General features: G+C 38.3%; 2 protein-coding genes across 2 annotated transcripts in view; both read right to left on the bottom strand.

The window, feature by feature from the left end:
• ryr1a (ryanodine receptor 1a (skeletal)) overlaps positions 1-9,532 on the bottom strand; it is an 85,145-nt gene extending 75,613 nt beyond the window's left edge. The window contains exons 1-10 of the mRNA XM_051685945.1: positions 9,485-9,532; positions 3,022-3,141; positions 2,795-2,896; positions 2,214-2,288; positions 1,856-1,934; positions 1,554-1,666; positions 1,361-1,460; positions 970-1,066; positions 261-335; positions 7-163 (exon numbers count right to left, since the gene is read on the bottom strand). Coding sequence (XP_051541905.1) covers positions 7-163; positions 261-335; positions 970-1,066; positions 1,361-1,460; positions 1,554-1,666; positions 1,856-1,934; positions 2,214-2,288; positions 2,795-2,896; positions 3,022-3,141; positions 9,485-9,532 — 966 coding nt within the window. The remainder of the gene's footprint in view (positions 1-6; positions 164-260; positions 336-969; positions 1,067-1,360; positions 1,461-1,553; positions 1,667-1,855; positions 1,935-2,213; positions 2,289-2,794; positions 2,897-3,021; positions 3,142-9,484) is intronic.
• Positions 9,533-11,879: 2,347 nt separating this feature from the next.
• zgc:153345 (uncharacterized protein LOC566129 homolog) lies at positions 11,880-17,930 on the bottom strand. The gene is made up of 13 exons (XM_051685757.1): positions 17,653-17,930; positions 17,395-17,474; positions 17,130-17,226; positions 16,641-16,924; positions 15,321-15,484; positions 15,050-15,196; positions 14,756-14,836; positions 14,570-14,672; positions 14,281-14,339; positions 14,071-14,179; positions 13,875-13,959; positions 13,614-13,758; positions 11,880-13,528 (listed from the first exon to the last, which is right to left on the bottom strand). Exons 1-13 carry the CDS (start codon positions 17,782-17,784, stop codon positions 11,982-11,984), a joined length of 3,033 nt encoding a protein of 1,010 aa, XP_051541717.1. The 5' UTR covers positions 17,785-17,930; the 3' UTR covers positions 11,880-11,981.
• Positions 17,931-22,575: the final 4,645 nt, after the last annotated feature.

Here is a 22,575-nt window from a genome sequence, read left to right as displayed (position 1 = left end):
ACAGACCTTTGAAGCACGGAAGCAGAAGGCAGAATTCTTTGTATTTGCCTTTTCTGGATCCACGAGTAGGAGTCCTTTCTCTTCATCCAGGCAAAGATACCTGCCTGTGGTGATGTGACGCACCCTGAATGACTGACCCCACTTCATGTGGCTTCCACTCCATCTGATATAGAAAAAGAGATGATGAAATGAGAATGAATATCAGCACAAAGGAAAAAAACATTCTTACTGTTAGGACACTGTACACAGAGAGTACTGACCCAATCCGAAGAGGTTCTAGCCTCCAAAGAGATCTGGCGTGGCTACACACAGCTCCACCTTCATAGTGTGCATTTCTGAAAGATTATGCCAAAAATGAAAAGACAACACTTGTATCACTCTGCTTGAGTTTTCTGACATTCTAAACCAGAGTAATTACAGAGATTTTGATTCATCACTGTTAAATTACAAATTTCAGCCAAGAGATACCGAAAAATGACAGGCATCTTTGTGTTATGAGTGAGTTCCCCTGGGGATAAAGAAAATCTTCGTTGTTTGTCAGTAAGCAGATTTACTCCTTCAGAACATCAGCATTGTCTCTCATGCCACCTTCACGTGCTATCGGAATAATCATACAAGTTTTCTTGTAATATACACATGAACGCCCTTCTCAAGTCATAATTATGACTGGGAAAAGCAGAGATAGTTTTGATACCTGAGTTTCTGAGTTGGGAGGACACGCAAACTTTCAACATGGTGGTGGAGAGAACAAGTCAAAATAAGAGTTCCCCAAGAAAAATGCAAGAATGAAACTGGCATCCTTCATGTTTTCTATCAGACAAGAAAACACTTTCACGCCACTTCTCATACCTTTCCAACTACTCATTCTCAAATGTTCAGCCTATGAATCACAGCTGTTCTGCTGATATAGGGCCATAACAGCACTCTTGCTCGTGTAACATTGCTTTAACAGATGTTTTTCTCTCTCACCTTCTCTGGTCATCCCCCTGGTCAGCACCAGGAATTGTTAAACACTCATCCATGTGACCGTGGAAAAGACGTAGAACATGCCCTCCGGTCAGATAACCTAAACCCAAGAAATATCACAAAATAACACTTTAAATCTGTTCGAAAGTACACCACATAAGAGAACCTAGAAATGCAATGGACCTCACATGCAAGTATCATATGCATTTTCCAGCCACTAATTTGGGAATGTCCCCAATTGTGGAGTAAGTGAAATGTGGGTTTAAACGGAAAGTAGAAATAAAGTCCTACACATCTGGGATGGCATACGGGTGAGCTAATGATGAAAGAATTTTCATTTTTGGGTGAACTATCCCTTTAATTTGCACCCAAAGAGCTGCTCCTATAAACTAACCCTCTGCCAGCTCACAGCCAGAACAGACTGGGTTCATGTTCCAAAGGGTTTGCATGAAGGAGGCATCAACCATGAGGTCTCCACTGGCATAGGAAAGGTGCTGTTGATGGGACAGAAGTTTCAGGTTAAAACTGTAGCTATGCAAGTATAGTTAAAGATAAATTCCCAATGACTATAAAGAGAAGGATCTTACCAGGTATCTCTCAGATGACACACTGACCAGGATGAGGTCGTCACCGACTCTGACCTTCTCACCTTCTGACCTCTGCTTGGAAGCAGGATGAATGGTCCACCAACATGCCTCACCTGAAGGGTAGATGAGGAAAACCTTTATTAGGATTTCACCTTTGTACATGTACTTGTACAACTGGAAAATTAATAAACTGTTTTTAGATAAAGAATCTTATCGAACATAAGAATTTCCTCTTTGCTCTCAAAAATCCCTGCCAGAACTTAAAATAAAATTAGGATCAAGATTAACTGAGAACTAGGCACCTGTTGAGTCCTCCTGCAAGCCTACGTCAAAGGCCAGCTTGTCTGTGAGTGACCTTGATGTTGTCAGACAGCTAAGATACTGCATAATGTGAAGAAACAGCTGAATGTATGTTAGCATGAATGAAAATACAAGTCAGAGGATGGAGAAAACATGTTCAAAAACTCATAGGAAACCTCAAAGTTTAAATGTGTCTTTCATTGCCACAAAAACTGTTCTTAAAAACCTTAAGAAGCTGGTTCTTTCTTAAGATTGTGGGCCACGAGTGATCACTATGAAAATCCGTAAGTGTTTAACAGAACCTCAAAGAACCTTCGGTGATTTTCAATGATGTAGTGTTTATATTGATATTTGACTCACCATGCCAGAGTGTGTGTGTCTGAGCAGGATGGCATGGCCATACAACAACGTGCGGTGGCCTCCTCCTTGTGAAGACTAGGAAACAGGAGAGACATTAACATACAGATACGATTCAAGAGATGCAAATAGCTGTGAAAGACTGTGAGAAGAGAAATAAAGTGCTGTTACACTGTTAGCATTTTCAGGGTGGTCAGTTATAATATAAGGAAAGAAGATTCAGTGAGAAAGAGGATTGTTGTGGTAAACAAACAAGGAAAAGGATGGGTAGACAGTAGGGAACATGTCATAACGGGGTGAGATACAAATAGGAACATACCCATTTATCCAAATCGACAGCCTACAGTAAAGAAAAATAAAGACAACTTTATGTGAAAACATAATTGTAATATGTACACTTTGATGGAACAGTCTTTAAAGTACTGCTGTTTATCTGATATTTTATACTGATACATTTTAAACTGTTGCTGTTTGATAGACATTATTACAGAGAATAAGATCTGATTTAATTTGAACTGATGTAATTTGATATTAAGGGCAACTATGACCCCATTCCTAATTTTGTGCTCTAAATGCATACATACCTCGTTGAGCTCAGTTGTGTTAGCCAGCATTTCCTGAAGGGCTCGAACAGATAAGGACTGTTCCAGGATAAAGCAGCATATAGCCAGATCCGGTGGAACATTCTGATGGACAAACAAATGATTATATGTCAAACAGGGAATCCAAAACATGAAACTATGCATTAAATATTTTATTAATTTAAAAATGACATGAGTTGAGTGACAGGCAAAGCAATCTGTAAGTATACCTGGGCATTGGATGTGGTTTCTAGGAAACATAGGCGATTTCCAAAACCCTCACAGGACAGACAGAGTTTAATCTGCTCTTTCAGGATAGTGGCTGTGCACTGTAGAACGACCTGATCATCCTACAGAAAGAATGAATATCAAGGTTTCAGTCTCAGGGTTCTATCACTATGTAAATTAAGAGAAGTAGAGGTTTGAATAGCTCCTGTTGCAGAGCATGGCGCTAGTAATGCCAAGGTCATAGGTTCAATTCTCAGGAAACACACAAACTGATAAAATATACCTTGAATTTACTGCATGTTGATTCTGACATCTGCTAAGGGAATAAATGTTTGATATATTTACTATTTACAGTAATTCTCATGTGCCAAAAGACTACCAAAATTGAGCATGCTATCTTTCACTGAAAGTGAAACAGTATGTCAATTTGATATTTTCTCCCTGTCGTGTAATTTTAGGTGGTATTTTTCATTTTGACCATTTATCCTGTGAGAAATGCCTCAAGTTAACATCTTCACTCTTTTGAGATGCGATAATAAAAATACAATTTGCCTGGAAACATATTAATACTTCCTGAAATATTGCTTTCGACAAGTCGTGACGTTTGTTTGTGGCAGCCAGTCAATAGCACACATTGCTGCTACATAACATGGAATTTGTAACCTTGATCAGGGCACTATGCATCTAATTCTGAATGCGGGTTGAGTTACAGCCAAAACACATGTGGAGGCTTAGATGAAGCTAGGACTGTCTGTGGAGAAGAATACTGTTTATAAACTCAGTTTATATACTGTAGTTGTATGTTAGGTTATAAGAAATCAACATCAGTGGTTTATTTGTTCTTAATTCAACATTCTGATAAAGTCTGGGGTGAAGCTTCTAATTTTATGCACGGCACCACGCTTTGTAACTTTATACCCATACAAGTTGACCTCAATAAAGCTTAATTGAATTTTGGTTGATAATAACCTCAAAATTTTTTGTGAATACTACATTGATTTTATTTATGTATGATGTGTTGAACAGTAGTGTCATATTAACAAATATGCAGAGTTTATGCAATAATGACACAATTTCATAATATAGACTAAACATAGTGAGCATGCCTTTACAGACAAATTAGGCCAGGTCATGTCCTTGACAGACCAGTCTACTCTGTGTATTAATATTTATGTAAGTGTGAGTTATGATGAGATATTCCAGGGATGGCATGTGGAAAGTCCTGTCTACACTGGCACATGTTGTTAGAAACTTGAGACCTGGTTCTCCATTTTTTGTTTTGAGAAGGTCTTGATCATCAATGTAAGGTGAGATCATGATTATTGATAAGACTGATTCTTTGCAAATACAAATAAAACAAATAAAATTACACATTCCATCAAATAACGGAAATGAACAAAATGAGTATAAATGTCATTTAAATAATAAACTCGGATTGGGTCAGTGGCACGCATGTTCTTGTGAGAACTATTTTTAGCGATAAACAAAGCAAGTTCTCCCAGGAATAGTCACTGTGAACAACACTCTTTAGGCCCCGATATACAGTACTTCTAGCAAAATTGGAGAACGAATGAGTGTGATGTCATTTCAAACAAAATCTGGCCGAAAAGAAGGTGTTTTTGAGTTTGTTTCAGTGATTCCCCTGCTGAAAAGACCAGTATTGCTGATCACCAGCTTATGTTGTGCTTTGGGTGCTGGTCCTCCCAGCTAGCTAAGCCAGCTTCATCAGAAAAACCATGCTGGTCAACCAGCTTCACCAGCTAGTTTTTGCTGGTGAAAAGCATGGCTATGCTGGTCCACCAGCTAGACCAGCACCAAACCAGCACTAAGCAGCATAACCAGCCTAGACCAGCATAGGAAATGCAAGCTGGTTAAGCAGGTCTTTTTAGCAGGGTCGAAGTGCCCATTCACTCTGTTGTTTGATATTCTGCTTCACTTATGTGCCTTCTGCAGACAAAAGCAATTCACACATCTGCCCAGCTTGATATTTGCCTATAATAATCGTTTTGTCTGTATTCTGCTCATTTACAACTGTCTGACACCCTGTTATACATACATCTTTGCAGTTCTATCAAAGTCATCATAAAATACAATAACAGAGGGTTACCGTGTATAGCGCATTAGCGCCATAAATGCAGAATGTAAACATGAAAAATTACACAATATCTATTCAGAGATATCTAATATCATTGAGTGGTTAAAACAGCATTTTTTTTAACAATTTCATCTGAATAAAGAATGAGGCATATAGTCATTGATAACACATTTTATTGTCCTATTAGTCTTCTGCGGCCTCATATTTACCTCCTCGTCTAAATGAATGTGCAATGGACATCAAGATTTTCACAAAACAATTACTCACGAAAACCTATTGTATGCCTTCAGATTACTTTTATGATACTTTTTGGTTCTTTTTTTATTCTTTAGAGTAAATCACTATCAACTGCCATTGTATTGAAAAGTAGGTCCACGACATTCTTTAAAACATCTGTTTTTGTGTTCCGCATTAGAAGCAAAGTCATACGGGTTTAGAATGTGCAAGCGAGTAAATTCTGACAGGATTTTCACTTTTAAGTGAACTACTACTTTAATTTATTTCTTTTAATTGGTTACAGTTCTCAAAAATGTAAATCTCATAATTCATATTATTATGATAATGAAATCTTGCTTCAGCACAAAAACATTGCATTAGTTTCTTTTGCCCTTAGGCCCTTATTTACTAAGATCCTAAATAACACTAATAGTAAATTGCTTGTGCAATAGATCAAATTGCATGTGCACGTCATGGGTGTATTGCGGGTGATTTAATAAGAGAAACTGCGCAAATGACAACACATACAATTATTTGGGCACACCCTCCAAAACAAAGCTTTTGCATATGGTAATCGAACAAGGGTGTATATTTGGCTTGAACATTGGGGGGGTTGCAGCGTGAAGCATTTAAATGATTCCATTGATTGTGAGTGTGAGTGGAGGATGAAATCGATGAAATGTTTAACACAGTATCAACTGCTGCAGTGACTCCAGTACCAAGAGTACAGAAGAGCTTAAATCAATTTACATCAGGTGTATCCCCTACTTGCCTCTCCCAGCCTCTTGATCTCGTACATGTGTCTCTATTTCAGGCTGTAGCACCTGCTATACACACATTTTTACCGTAGCAAGACAGAAGCACATCACACACAGCCAAGAGTGCTCAGACTGGAAACTGAGCCATGGCAGAATGACTATTCATTTGTGACAGTCGAAACTAAAGATAAATGACACAGAGCCTTACAGAGACAGTGGACAGCTGTCTAAATACTGCTCCTACATGGAGGAATTAAGGCGCCCACAATATTTGAAAAGTCCCCTGTGGGCAGTGCATTTAATAGCAGCTGAGAAATTATGCGGATAATTTTTATAATTATTGTGGATAATATTCATGAAAAAAAATAGACATGTTTTGAAGAAACAAATGCTTGAAAACGCAATTCAAAGTTGAGTTTTACAAACACTTGAATGATAATGTACCTAGATCATAAAAGCCCAGTGTATCTACGCAAAGCTTCAAGTAATTTAAAGAATATTTTATGTGACAACTGCATTTATTTGTCAAATAATGGAAGGTCAGTATCCTAATTGTAAATATGTAAATGGTCGAGAGTGTTTAATTTTGCTTTCAGAATCATAGATCACACATGGAAACAACAGCCACTAAACCACCAGAATACCTTTTTGAAAATTTCCATAAAAACACTTATATAGTTGTACAAAAAATAGACTGTTATATCATGATTCTTACTTAGCAGTGTTCAACGCTGTGTAGGAGTACACACACCTATTTGGAGTCAAGTTCTTTCAGAATTACATAATCTAGAATTTCTTTTCTTTTTTCTACACTTAATATACTGCAAAGCACCATCCACAACTTGTTTAAAACTTTGCATGAAGATTCTAACTGATCCAAATTCTAAAAACAAGAATTTGTGCACGATTTAATGTGTCAGTTCACTTCAATTAAATACAGTCCTCGTGTAATGGTCCTGCAATCAAACAAAACCCTAAATATGAACTGAAAAGCTCTAGGGGCTGTTACAAAAGTAGGGGGACATGCAACACAGTTTTTAAATAGACTGAAATAAACAGGTGTTGGTTTAAGACCAAGGCAGAAAGCTGATAATCCCATCTCTGTATATAGACTCATAGCTTATAGACAGCAGCATCACAAAAAACGACAGCAAAGACCTTGTTGCCTCAGTCTATGCTCCCGGCCTTTGATTGACCACCATTCTGTTTAAATCTCAATCTAGTGTTTTTGAGTTGCAATGAGCTTGTTTTTACTCAAAACCACACAAAAAATGAGCTCTTTGACTGAACTTGATTCAACTGTGGACAATGGTTCCACATGTTTGAAATGAGTTTTATTTACTTAAAATTACTATGTAATCTCAACACAAACACTTTGTGTAGAAAGAACCTAGTTGAATTTGGTTAACCCAATAAAATTAGATGTGTCAATGTAACTCAAATAAATGTATTTTATTTCTTTATGTATTATAAAGCGAAAGTGAACATTAGAATGCTAAATACATGCTGGTTGGAAGCAATACAGAGTGTAGTTTAGTAACTATGTTATGGTTAGCACAGCATTTGCTCAACTAAGCAAGTAATCAATTTTAAGTGAGTCATCTACCTGTCCTCATTGCTCAAGCTCCACTCTTCACCATAATGGTAACCCCCAAAACTCCAATATAACAGAAACTCTTCTAAATCTCAACATAACATTAAATACTTACAAGTATCCAGCTTTATATTCATCTTGCACAAAAATACATAAAATAACACCTTATTTTAACATTTACTCTCCCTTTTGAGCACCATGCAAAGCGTGCTTGGAAATGGAAATCCCCTGCTCAGTTTCATCAATGCTACATTAACACCACAAAAAGTATTCCTGTAGTCCAAACTCAAATGAATTAAGTAAACTTCCATTTTACAAGTTTAAATGGATAGAACGAAAAAGTTGAGACAAAATGATAATTTTATTTAAGTAAATTGAGCAAGCTGCAAAAATCCTATTTTCTGAGTGCATTTGGCTTATGATGTTAAAATATTTCTTTGAAACAGACTTCGTAGGCACCATACAGGTATGGAAACCTAATTTAAACATACTGTGTGATATACACATTAGACAGGCATGGAACTGAATTTTCTTTACTTGTGCTAAAGACTCTGTAAAAATGTAAAAGAGGTGGTTTCACTATTCACACCTCTCGCTGACCCCCAAATGACATTGGACAATGGCACAGATCTGTATGTGAAACATGAAACTCTGGGAAACAGAAGTGAAGGGCTCTGATCTCACATGTTCACTTGTGTAGAAATAAGGATAGGTAAATGAATTAACAATATACAGATTCAGAGACTATAAACGTGATATATTCATGCTCAGGGATCTCTCTGAATAAAATAAGTTGTAGTAAAATTGAATGTTAAAAAAAATAAATGGAAATAAGCTATTTCATTGCTTAAATATTCTTTGTGAACTTGTTTCTCGCAAACTCTTCAAAGTAACTTTACCTTAACATGTACAATAAAAATGTCCAGAGAATACAATTTAAATATTTGAGACAATGACAAAACAACAGAAAACCATGGACATTCTTACTGCATCTAATAACATAACTGTTTTAACCTTTGTAAAGATGACCCGATGTTCAAACTAAACTTCAACACTGCCAGGTCAGGCATTTGCAACACTAGGTCAAGGATGGACTGCTCTCTCCATTACAGCTTGACAGTATATACTGGAGAGCGTTTTAACTGTACCTTATAACATTAATCATAAATCAGCTTGGGCATCACTCTACCTCTCACAAGTCTTAAATTAACATATGTTGGCACTGTACATAGTTTAACATTTTGATGTTATGTCTTAGTCTTGGTAGTATGTTGCTGTCATGCTTCTGTACACAGTGCCAAGTGTAAAGTCCAGTTTCAAACAGTGACAATCCAACCTCTGCACTTCACAATGTATAAATAGACAACAATACAAGTAAATCCATGCACCTGGCCATGTCACTCCACACTGATCTAAAAATCTTTAATGAAAACTATGCTATACATGGCATAAACTTCTTTTAAAGACGTTGTCAAGATATGCTTAATTCCTAACTTAACATTGACATCATGTGTAGTTATACACATAGTTAAGTATTCCCACACATTTTAAACAATGAACTTTCAATAATCACTTCCAAATGTTCATGATTAATGGATAAGGACTGTTAAAAATTATTTCATAGAGATCACAGTTACAAAAGTCAATTTCTAGACAAATAATTATATTATAGAGCTGAGCATAACTAGAAAAGTTTAAGATAAAAAGTTCCATGACACTTCTGTTACATTTTCTCTTTAGGTTTTCTATGACATCGATGTTATTTCATTTTTTAGGAGGAAAAGTACCAAAGCATAACTCACCGTTCGTAAGAACTGAATTTCCTCCTCTCCATCCCCTCCCTCTGCCATGATGCTGATGATCTAAAGGTACAAGCAACAGAGGTGAGAAGTGGTCCCTGCTCTCTCCTTCTCCTTTGGGAAAGATCCCAGCTTCAGTGTCCCCACTCTCTCTCTCCGTGCCTTGTATTGCAGGCGGACTGTGTATGTGGGTGTTTTTAGAGTCTGTGGGTTCAGAGAGATTAACAGCCAGCTCCACTTTCTCTAGTTTCCTCTCACTACACCACTTCCAAGGGGAGGAGTACCAGCCTCATAAAGCCTAACATTATCACTCTGTTGAGTGTACTGCACAAAAGATAACAGATTATTAACAACGTTTTATAAAAACGGGGAGTAAATAAAGCTTTTATTTAATGAAAGACAACATTAGACATTCCTACCTTTTTTATATGATTTTGTTGCTCAAGATTTCTGTAACCAAATGAATAGTTCCAATCATATTAAGAAATTAAGCTCTACAAACAGCATCTGTGGCAAAAATTTTGCCTTGGAGCTTGGTTTGTAAAAACAAACAAAATGTTTTGACAGTAATTACTTACAAGGGAAATATACACTCACTGAGCACTTTATTAGGAACACCTGTACACCTACTTATTCATGCGATTATCTAATCAGCCAATCGTGTGGCAGCAGTGCAGTGCATAAAATCATGCAGATACGGGTCAGGAGATTCAGTTAATGTTCGCATCAACCACCAGAAAGGGAAAAAATGTGATCTCAGTGATTTCGACCGTGGCATGATTTTTGTTGCCAGACGGGCTGGTTGGAGTATTTCTGTAACTGCTGATCTCCTGGGATTTTCACGCACAACAGTCTCTAGAGTTTACTAAGAATGGTGCAAAAAAAAAATTTAAAAATCCAGTGAGTAGCAGTTTTGCGGACAGAAATGCCTTGTTGATGAGAGAGGTCAATGGAAAATGGCCAGACTGATTTGAAAGAAAGGCTACGGTAACTCATATAACCACTCTGTACAATCTGAGCAGAATAGCATCTCAGAAGGCACAACATGTCAAATCTTAGAGGTGGATCAGCTACAACAGCAGAAGACCATGTCGGGTTCCACTTCTGTCAGCCAAGAACAGAAAGCTGAGGCTGCAGAGGGCACAGGCTCACCAAAACTGGACAGTTGAAGACTGGATAAACATAGCCTGGTTTGATGAATCACGATTTCTGCTGAGGCACACAGATGGTAGGATCAGAATTTTGCACCAGCAGCATGAATCCATGGACCCAACCTGCCTTGTGTCAACAGTCCTGGCTGGTGGCAGTGATGTATCAATCATCGCTTGAATGTCACAGCCTTTTTGAGTATTGTTGCTGACCATGTGCATCCCTTCTTGGGCACAATTTACCCATCTTCTAATGGCTACTTCCAGCATGATAATGCACCATGTCACAAAGCAAAACTCATCAAAACTGGTTTCATGAACATTACAATGAGTTCACTGTTCTTAGGAGGCCTTCCCTATCACCGGATCTGTGTCCAATAGAACACCTTTGAGATGTGGTACAACGGGAGATTCACAGCATGAATATGCTGTTGACAAATCTGCAGAAACTGTGTGATGCAATCATGGCAACATGGACCAGAATATCAAAGGAATATTTCCAACATCTTGTGGAATCCATGCCACTATGAATTGAGGCCGTTTTGAGAGCAAAAGGAGGCCCTACCAAGTATTAGTAAAGTGTTCCCAATAAAGTGCACAGTGAGTGTATGTTGCAACTTTTGAACACTGGTCCCATAGACTTCCACTGAAAGTGCACAACTGTCAACTTATTTTTGGTTGTTTTTAAAATCTGAAAGTTTGAGTGGACATTATTTTCTGTGGTCCCTGCTGAAAAGACCAGCATTGCTGGTAACCAGCTTATGTTGTGTTTTGATTGCTGGTCCCCCAGCATTGAATGCTGGTGTACTGGTGTCCCTACCAGGCTTTCAAACCAGCTTCATCACAAAAATCATGCTCGTCAACCAGCTTCACCAGCACCAAACCAGCATTAACCAGCCTATACCAGCATCAGAACTGCATGCTGGTTAAGCTGGTCTTTTCAGCAGTGGTAATCAACAGCATTCCACAGATGCTGTCGGTATTTAACCTGAGATTTAAAAGTTGCCCAAACTTTTGATACTGAAGAAAATATAAAACCTAAATTAGTTGCTAAACTTGCAAAGCATTTTTACTGCAGATCCTTACTGCCACTGTGACATCAGAGATGTTAAATAGTTAAATCTGATCTGAATTGACCTACTAGAAAACAACAACAAAAGTTAACAATTAAAACAGATTTTATTAAGAACAAAGAAAAAATGATGTGATATCTTATGAACATAAAAATACAAACAATAAAACAACTCCATAAATAAACAATAAATATATGATTATACAAACTATATTCAGATCCCAGTCATTAGGTAGTGCTATTTATTAAGGCAATGAACTAATTTCAAAAACTAAAAAGTTTAAAGAGGCAAGGGGTTCCAAGCAGACATGCGGACTTCATGTGAGGGCCAGCGGGGAGAGTCCCTGTATCGTCTCCTAGTGGTCGGACGTCTGAAATGAAAGGCTGGAGGGGAGAGATCACAAGGCAATCTGTTACTTGTGTCATCTTCAGTAATTACACCATCAAGACCCAGAGATGCAAAAACTGGAAACTCGAATGGAGGACTGGCATCCAGCAATGAGGTTTCCACGTCATTATTCTGCAGAGGAAAGACTTTAAAGTCTTCGACTGAGCCTGTGTCCTCAAAGGGATTCAATGGCACCATCTGCTGGAAGAATGTTGGAGATTCAAGTTCAGGTGTAATGACTTGATGTCCCACAGAACGATGAAAAGCACTAGAATCCAGTTGATCTTGTGTTTGATCATCAATGTGGCACTTCTGGTCCAACAGTTTATCAAGATCTTCTTCAACATCCCATGTTGATTTGTTAAGCTGCTCTGATTGCTTACAAAGTCTGTCCATCTCAGACATTGGGTCTTGATTTCTTTCTGAGTTCATTGGGGAAAATTCCACATTTTCATCATTTGTTGGTTGAGCTTTGGGGGAATTTTGTGATCTATGAATCTTGTAGACTTCTTGATGATGCAAATTATTAATTGGTTCTTGATCTACAGACTCCACACCTGAATCTGGGCTAGCGCCACATATTCCTATGAAAGCCTGATTTGCTGGAGATCTTTCAGGGCTCTGCTCAGGTGATCTCTCTGATACTCCTTCATGACTAATGGAGCGGCCAAATCGGCGTGCCCCCTGCCTTTGAAGGCGTGTAGTCCCTCTCTGAAGGCCTTCCTGGGGTTTCTCCCTGAACTGAGGTGGTGCGCGTGATGTCCGGAGAAGCAAGGTCAAAGCAGTAAAGCCTCTAAGCCGCTCAGCCATGGACAAACGTTGATGAGGTCTTTTGAAACTAAGAGTCGAATCTGCCATTTTGTCTTGTTTATTGTTCTTCAGTATTTTAATGTTTCCTTTCATCTCTTGCCCTTCCATTTCTTTGCTACCCAACTTCTGCTTCTCCATGCTTACACTTTCACTTTCCTGCTCATTTGAAAAACTTGTAAACATTGGCCAGACATTGTTATCCATTTCAGGTTCACCTCTACCAACTTCCTTGCCCAATTCAGGTACCTCATCACAACACAACTCCAGTGCCACCTCAGGCAAGCTTATGGATCTACGAGGACGGGATCGGTTCTTAGAGCTCTTCTTAATTTCTTTGGATTCTTTGCGAGGCTGTTCTTCCACCTTTTTCATCTCTGGCTCTTTTAGTCCAGTATTTCTAATAACCTCATCACTCTCATTTTGATTGACTAGTTTTATTACTTCACATTTTCCTAGCTGTTCAAAGTTCTCATCTTCAAGTATTGTCCAGCATTCATCTTCACAGGGTTCACTGTCCTGTCTTTGAATGCGAGAAGCTTCAGATCCCATGTTTAGACAGTCATTTGGGCTTTCAGCAAAACTGCAGTTAAGAAGATCTGGGTCATCTTCCACCTCATTCCCAACAACAACTGCAAGTAAAAAGGAACGTTTCATGGAATCAAAGGATGAACATGATGTCTTAAGTAAATGATATTCATACAGACAGATCCAAACCTCTTCCTGGTCCATTAATGAGAATGAGTGGTATCTTTAGAGATGCATCAGCATTTGCAAGTGGTGAACCACTCTTACAGTTAGACTTTATGCTGCAATCTTCCAAACAATTTTCAGAGTCTTTGTTTGCTGATGTCATTAATGCCTAAAAATATTAAACAAAATTAGGAGAGTGAAAAATCGATCTCAATAAAACAAGTGGAAAAAAAGACATTAGCTGAAAGTAAGGCCAATCTCACAAACTGTTCACGAAGAACACACATTGCTGCTGTTGCTGCCACTGGACACAGTGAAAAATCGGAGAGATCTTTTTCTCCGATGAACCTTTTCTTCTTGTGCTGGAGGCCTGAAAACCCAAAACAAAGATAAGCCTGATTGCTACAATAGTTTTTGCAGATCAAGATATAACCTGAATTGTTTGGAAGATCTAACAAAGTGTAGAGTGCAGTAAAGATACCGATGCGATTTCCTGTGTTCGCTCATCTGGTTTCTCTTCTTGGAAGTGGTGGGAATGGGATCTTCCTTGATATTCTTTTCTTCCAGGGGACTATGGCTGCTTGTGTTCTCTGATTATAAACATTCCTAATGATTTTGTGCAACAACTTTGCTGCATTAAACGATGTTCTACAAGAAACAGTTGCTAAAATAAGCATATAAATGAACTCACCTTCTGTTGGCTGGCTGATGGAAGACTTGGTGTCCTCTCTTAGATCATGCAAAGAACGCCTAAACAATTACAAACACGCATTCAAGCACAGAAACTTTGAGGATTCATCATACACCTAAACACAGCCTTGAGTCTTACACAAGTAAGATGCCAATCTGATGCCAGACAAGAAAGAAAATATCAATATAGTTGCTTATCAGACTTTAAGGCTGTAACCACATATTCAGGTTTAGGGGGATCAAAATATAAAATGTAAGAATCAATCATTGAAACAATTATAACCACGTACCTTTTTTTGGCAGATCCTTCAAGTTCAGGAACTGTCTCCTCCATGGCTTTGCGTTTGACTGTAATTGGTGATTGAGGAGTGGGGCTTTTTGAGAGTTGAGGGTCTATGGAGCATCAAAAATGTTTATTTAAATTAAGAGACAATAACTATTAGGAGAACTTTCTGTGCAACGCTCTTGTCGCTCACCTAACATGACATCTAAGGCTATCGGTGGTCCAGTTGGAGTCCGGCATGGCTTCAGTTTGGAAAAAGCATCAACAAATATTTCTGAAACAATATTTTGAGCTATTAAATTACAATTTTCATCAAAGTCTTTTTTTTATTATTTTATGTATATGTGACTACAAATATTAAATAGTCACAGGTATGTTAAAACAATAATACCTGTGAAAAATGAAAAAAAAAAAATGTAAATACCTTGCCCCCTAATGTCTAATGATAGTTATGCCCCTATGAAAAAAAAACAAAGGCAAATCTCACCACCAACACTTCGCCGCCGTTGCCGCTTCAGACTTCTGTACACACTGAGTCCTGTCCGCTTACTGAACAAAGTGCCACCTGTAGGAGAAGGTGTCTCTGTCGTCTCTGTTGCTTTTGATGCCTCCAGGACACATGATGGGACAACACCTAGTGGACAAAGTTCACACACAAGTTAATATCACACAAAATAAAAAGAAATGTGATGACACTGTCAATCTGGGGCTCCATCAAACAAAGAAACCAACCACACACAAATCTCATACATCTTTACCAATACGCTCTGCATGAAGAATGAAGGATTTGATGACTGCGGCCTGCTGGTCCAGATGTTTCTCAGTATCCATAGTCAGCTTGGAGGGTTGGGTGGGACACTGAAGCAGGTTAGGAGCAATCACGACTGCCAGACTGCTCACGTTCATTCTGTTCTCGCTGCACATGATCGCACATGATCACACATGAACATCAGAAAGAAGAAACTGACCACCACCAATGAAACAAATCTTGTGCATTATCTGCAAGTAAAATGCTTAGTTAAAGGGATAGTTCACCCAAAATGTAAAATTCTCTCATCATTTAATCACTTTCATGCCATTCCAGATGTGTATAACTTCATTTTTTCTGCAGAACACAAAGATTTTTAGAAGAACATCTCAGCTCTGTTGGTCCTTTCAATGCAAGTGAATGGTGGTCAGAACTTTGAAGCTCCAAAAATCATTGCATAATTTTTCTACAAATCTTCGTTTGTGTACTGCAGATGAAAGCATTACACATCTGGGATGGTATGAGTGTGAGTAAATGATGAGAGAATTTACATTTTTGGGTGAACTATTCCTTTAAAGGAATATTATGGGTTATTTGTACCACATGTGTGACATGTTGTCAATTACAGTCATAAAAAAGGGGGGTGGGGGAGTGACAACTGTCCATACAGCACAAAATTATTGTCTGTGGTAATCAACATCATGCCACAAATGCTGTCCATAGATAATTATTTTTTATTTTTTTAATCCCCTTATCTCCCAATTCGGAATGCCCAATTCCCACTACTTAGTAGATCCTCATGGTGGCACGGATACTCACCTCAATCCAGGTGGCGGAGGACAAGTCTCAGTTGCCTCCGCTTCTGAGACAGTCAATCCGCACATCTTATCACGTGGCTCGTTGTGCATGACACCGCGGAGACTCACAGCACGGGAGGCTCATGCTACTCTCTGCTATCCACGCACAACTTACCACTCACCCCATTGAGAGCAAGAACCCCTAATCGCGACCACGAAGAGGTTACCCCATGTGACTCTATCCTCCCTAGCAACAGGGCCAATTTGGTTGCTTAGGAGACCTGGCTGGAGTCACTCAGCAAGCCCTGGATTTGAACTCACGCCTCCAGGGGTGGTAGTCAGCGTCAATACTCGCTGAGCTACCCAGGCCCACGTCCATACACAGTATTAGTTGTAAATAACATGAGATATTCCTTTAAGAAGTTTTTTCAAAGTGTAAACTGAATTGTAACAAAAGTTGACAAATGCACAGTGTAACTACTAAAATTAGCAAAGTAAACTGAATCTATATTCATAGTGATCAAATCAAAAACCTCTCTGCAGCCTGACGTAGAAAAGTGCAGAGGTATCGGAGTACGCGGGCATTGGATGAAGGAAACAGAGCTGTTATGAGCAGAGTTGTTCTGTTTCTTGCTCCCTCCTGGTCATGTGACATCTCAAGTCCCTGGGCTTGAATCAGAGGGTTCTGGAGGTCTGCAGGGATGAGGGGAGACGGCAGCTCACGCAGGAATTGCTTGATCAGGGAAGCCACGTCACAAGGCTGCAAATGGGCTGCATAAGCGGGACTGAAGACTGGCTTTCCCTGCTCCAGATCTGCCTAAAAAATGCAAGTATTTTTGTTTTGATCTGGTTTTATTTCAAAAGTACCATACTTTAGGTGTAAACCCTTTAAATAACTTTAGAAGAAACACATGCACAATCACGACTATGCATTACTGTCAATGGGCAACCATGCATACATGAGAGAAAGCAGTTGAAGGTTTGTCAATGTGACAAATGACAGATTTGATTTTGGAACTTACCCTTAATGCACGGATACGACTCAGGGATCCAGTCTTCCTAAATAGGCCCTCGGTATTCAGGTGTTGTGACAGATACTCACAGGCCTCCACCAAGAACCTGAAAACAAGCACATCAGATGCTCTCAGTCAGTATAGGCACTGAAATTACTGACTTCTGCCTGTCAACTACTAACAAAATCTAGCTCCACTTAAAATGTCAGCCTTGCTTTTGATTTTGTGTTTCAAGTCATTTCTAACATACATGAGGTTTTATATATTTACATACTGAGGTACTGTACCGCCCATGTCAGACTGTTGATATTGAGGAAGCAAGTGCAGGTTACGTCCAAAAGCAAACGCACTCTCCTGAGGGGAATATTCAAGGTATTTTGATATGTAAATTATATTATATTATCTCATAGTATCATGTCTTAAGAAAACAAATTTTTCCACGTTATTTGCACACCAGGACACTTTCAACCAGGTTAATTACTGAGCACTGGAGTTTTCGGCGCATTAATAACAGTTCTAATGCACTTTTTACCTGACTGAAAGCTAACTCAGAGTTCGAGTCTCCGTTTAGAAAGTTCTTCCAGTTTTTCACGCGGATGCCGACTGCTTTCAGCGCGTGAATGATCGCCACCACGCGCAAACGCTCCTCTGTTAAACCAGCCATTGTATAACCGTCACTAAAGCCCAAAGCGGTCTAAATCTAAATTCACACGGTTTGACTTGTCTGAATAGCACCTCGCTGGCACAGTAAAGTCATGAAAACGGTAAATTTGGCTAATTGGTATAGCAGAGAATGCGTGAGGATGTTTACGTAGGAGCCGACTGGAGTGATTTGGTGGCAGGTTGTTTCCGCTCCTCTGCCCGTATGCAAATGAGCATACCTTATGCAAATAAGCTTGTGTTAGACAATAACTTAGATAGTTCTAATATTTTTAATATTCACGCTAAAATTAGAAAGAGCAGGGCTAATTCAGTGAAAAGTGATTAAAATTGTGAAAAAACATTCAAAGCATCTAAAATATGCATTGTTCCCGGCTCACATAGCCTACATGTAACCTTTAAGCTCACATATTCACATTAAAAAATAAATAAACAACAACAACAAAGTCATGGACACATCTGTTAACAACTACACCTATCTATATATTTTTTAGCTGTGACAAACGACTTTCACGGAATAATTTAGGAATTTAAAACAGGCACTAAAAATGGTTCAAGGAACGAAAACGAAAAATGAAAATGAAACGAAATTTTTTGCAGAATGGAACCGAAAACCGGAACAAAGTGATTTTCAGTTGTTCCGGAGTGAAAACGTTATTTTTAAACACCGGAAACCGGTTATAACCGGTAAAAAAACAAAAAATTCAGATTTTTTTTTTTTTTTTTTTTTTTTTTTTCATAAAACCAAACGCCAAAGGGTTTATCACAGTCTATTTTTGGAACTACACCAATTCATGTTGCCCAAAAAAATTAAACGTGCTTTCACACATTTCTTTGCCTAATTGCCCCTTGTGGATGTTGCATTCTGTGAATGAAGACCTTTTTAACAACTATGTATAAATTACCACATTCTGTATACTGTACATGCATGGCTAATCCAGATAAATGGAAAACATTATTAGATGTAAAAAGTACATTTCTCAGTTGTTTCCAAATCTTCACTGAATTATTGTTAGATATGATGCATTAATACAGATTTAATGCTGCAGGGTTTTGACTCAGAAGCAGATCTTTAATTCAAATTTTACTTAACTGTTAATTAACTGTATGCTTGTTACGATTTCTATTCTGATAAATAAAAAAAAATAGTTTATTTTGGTGAGGCAAGTGGCTTATTTTGAGCTTGTTTTTCCAGAACAGATGGCTTGCTTCTCTTGTGAGATTTGGCAATGCTGCAATTGGTATATCACCTACCCCTTAGTGCAAAGTACTGTCATTTTAAAAAGAATGTTATTAACTGTTATTTTATTTTGTTCTAACCGGTAACCATTTCAAAGGAGGCTACGGAACTTTTGAACCGGAACGAAAAAAATAAAATTTTTGCTCAGAACAAACCGAAATGGAAAACATTTCGTTTTTAGTCCCTGATTTAAAGTAAATACAAAATTGACCTACTGTATAATAACTATACTTTTTAGCAGTTTTGTAGACATTTTGTTACAGATATGAATATTCTTCCAATATAAACATCGGCCTGTTAAACAGATGTTTACAGTGCCTTAACTGTGCAAAAAGAAATTTGTGGGCTGAATATCAAGCTTTTGTTATATTCCAACCAGTTGCCAACCAAGTCTGTAACCTTACAGCTACTATAATTTCAAATCATATAACGTTATGGTAAATGTAATTTCTATTATTTAATTTAAGTGTAATTTGAAGACCTCAAAATTGCCAATAACTTGAATAACGAAAGACGATAGGGCTTAAATTGGTAATACTCCATTTAATTTGTATTTTAACCCTCCTAAGCCCTTTGGTTATTTTTGACCGGAATCACTTTTTTTGTTTGTTAATTTTTATTTTCTCCCCTTTTCTCCCCAATTTGGAATACCCAATTCCCAGTGCGCTCTAAGTCCTCGTGGTGGCGTAGTGACTCGCCTCAATCTGGGTGGCGGAGGACAAATCTCAGTTGCCTCCACATCTGAGACCGTCAGTCCACGCATCTTACACGTGGCTTGTTGAGCGCGTTACCGCAGAGACGTTGTGATGGCTTTATGCTATTCTCCACAGCATCCACGCACAACTCACCACGAGCCCCACCGAGAGTGAGAACCACACATTATAGTGACCACGAGGAGGTTACCACATGTGACTCTACCCTCCCTAGCAAACGGACCAATTTGGTTGCTTAGGAGATCTGGCTGGAGTCAACCGGAATCACTTTTGCTGATTTAATAAAATGGTTTCCTTTATCTGAGTGGCACAAGATCTGGTGACTTTTTCTCCACTTGCAATCTGAACATACAAAAAAAAAAAAAAAAAAAAAATTGGCCATGATTTAATAAGTTTAAGTGGTCGTAATTTTTTATTTATTTTTTTAAAGCCACACCTTTTGTCTTCACGTTCAAAATTGACCAACCATTGAAAATGAATGGGACACACACACAAACACACACTATAACACAGGGCATTTTTTTTAAATTTTTTTTTTAAATTTTTGTCAGATAAAACCAATACATCAGCCACAATGCTTAATATACACACTCAGAAAATAAACGACACCTTTTAACTTCACGGTCACCTTTTTTCTTTTTTTTTTCTTTCTAAATACATTCAATACATCAGCCACATTGCAGAAAAAACATTAATTAAAGAAATTAAAGGGTGGAATTTAATTGGAGTGGAGTCCAAAACATACACCCCCCCCCCCCCCACACACACACACACACACACAAACACACACTAATGAACTGGTGAGACTATACACAGAGCATTTTGCTTGCACAATGCTAAACACACACATTCAAAAATTAGGGGATGAGACATACCCACAACGCAGAACATGCGCACACAGAAGACACTGCACCATTCTTTACTGTTCTTGTTTTTTTTTTTTTTTTTTACTGTTTGTTCTTTTTTATGCATTTGTTGCTGTTCATTTTTGCTGTTAACCTCACTGACTTGAAAATGTTTGCTAAATAAATGTTTACTGTTGAAAGAAAAAAAAATCCAAAATGTTTACTCTGATTCATCTGTTTTTAATTCCAATTGATTTTTCACAATTTTGCAGTTCATTTCTATTCATTTTCTTAACATTATAATTAATTGAGTAATTAAATTTGGGGGTTTGAAATTGATGACTGATAGAAAAATGCTTATTCTGTCTTCTCTTTGTAACACCATGCTCAGGTTTGATTGCAAGCATATGACACTAACTGCTTGCAATTCATTTTAAAATGCTAAACTTTGTCAAATAGTAGTTTGATAATGTCTAAATATATTTACAAATGCATAGCTTGTGATAAAATATAAAATTAGGTTACAAGCAATCAGACTACATAGTAGGTGACTATTATTGTCACAACATGATTTTCAAGTCGTTATATATACAGTTGTGCTCAAAAGTTTGCATACCCTTGAAGAATTGGTAATATATGTACCATTTTTAAAGAAAACATGAGTGAGCAGGCAAAACACAATTCTTTTATTTCTTATGGGATTCATATTCAACTGAAAGGTTATAACAGAATGGCACAATCAGAAAAAAAAATATGGCAACAAAGAAAAAAATGAAATGACCAGACGTCTGCATACCCTTAATACTGTGTACTGCCCCCTTTTGCATCAATGACAGCATGCAGTCTTTTGTAATATTTGTCTATGAGGCCCCAAATTCTTGCAGGTGGTATAGCTGCCCATTCATCTTGGCAAAATGCCTCCAGGTCATGCAAAGTCTTTGGTCGTCTTGCATGAACCACACGATTGAGATCTCCCCAGAGTGGCTCGATGATATTAAGGTCAGGAGACTGTGATGGCCACTCCAGAACCTTCACCTTTTTCTGCTGTAACCACTGGAGGGTCAACTTGGCCTTGTGCTTAGGTTCATTGTCATGCTGGAAAGTCCAAGAGCGTCCCATGCGCAGCTTTCGTGCAGAAGAATGCAAATTGTCTGCCAATATTTTCTGATAACATGCTGCATTCATCTTGCCATCAGTTGTCACAAGATTCCCCGTGCCTTTAGAGCTCACACACCCCCAAAACATCAGCGAGCCACCACAATGTTTCACAGTGGGGATGGTATTCTTTTCACTATAGACCTTGTTGACCTCTCTCCAAACATAGCGCTTATGATTGTGACCATAAAGCTCTATTTTGGTCTCGTCACTCCAAATTACAGTGTGCCAGAAGCTGTGAGGCATGTCAAGGTGTTGTCGGGCAAATTGTAACTGGGCTTTTTTGTGGCATTGGCACAGTAAAGGTTTCTTTCTGGCAACTCGACCATGCAGCTCATTTTTATTCAAGTATCGTCGTATTGTGCTCCTTGAAACAACCACACCGTCTTTTTCCAGAGCAGCCTGTATTTCTCCTGAGGTTATCTGTGGGTTTTTCTTTGTATCCCAAACAATTCTTCTGGCAGTTGTGGCTGAAATCTTTCTTGGTCTACCTGACCTTGGCTTGGTATCAAGATCCCCAAATTACCACTTCTTAATAAGTGATTGAACAGTACTGACTAGCATTTTCAAGGCTTTGGATATCTTTTTATATCCTTTTCCATCATTATAAAGCTCCATTACCTTGTTACGCAGGTCTTTTGACAGTTCTTTTCTGCTCCCCATGGCTCAGTATCTAGCCTGCTCAGTGCATCCACGTGAGAGCTAACAAACTCATTGAATATTTGTTCACAGACACTAATTGCAATTTAATAACCCACAGGTGTGTCACCTTGTGTGTCTGTAAGAAGGCCAAACATTCAAGGGTATGTAAACTTTTGATCAAGGTCATTTGGGTGATTTCT

Source organism: Myxocyprinus asiaticus, chromosome 43 (assembly GCF_019703515.2).
Source record: "Myxocyprinus asiaticus isolate MX2 ecotype Aquarium Trade chromosome 43, UBuf_Myxa_2, whole genome shotgun sequence".
In the NCBI taxonomy this organism is placed as follows: domain Eukaryota; kingdom Metazoa; phylum Chordata; class Actinopteri; order Cypriniformes; family Catostomidae; genus Myxocyprinus; species Myxocyprinus asiaticus.
Note: the sequence above shows the minus strand (reverse complement) of the source record. Positions and strands in the feature narration are given on the sequence as shown.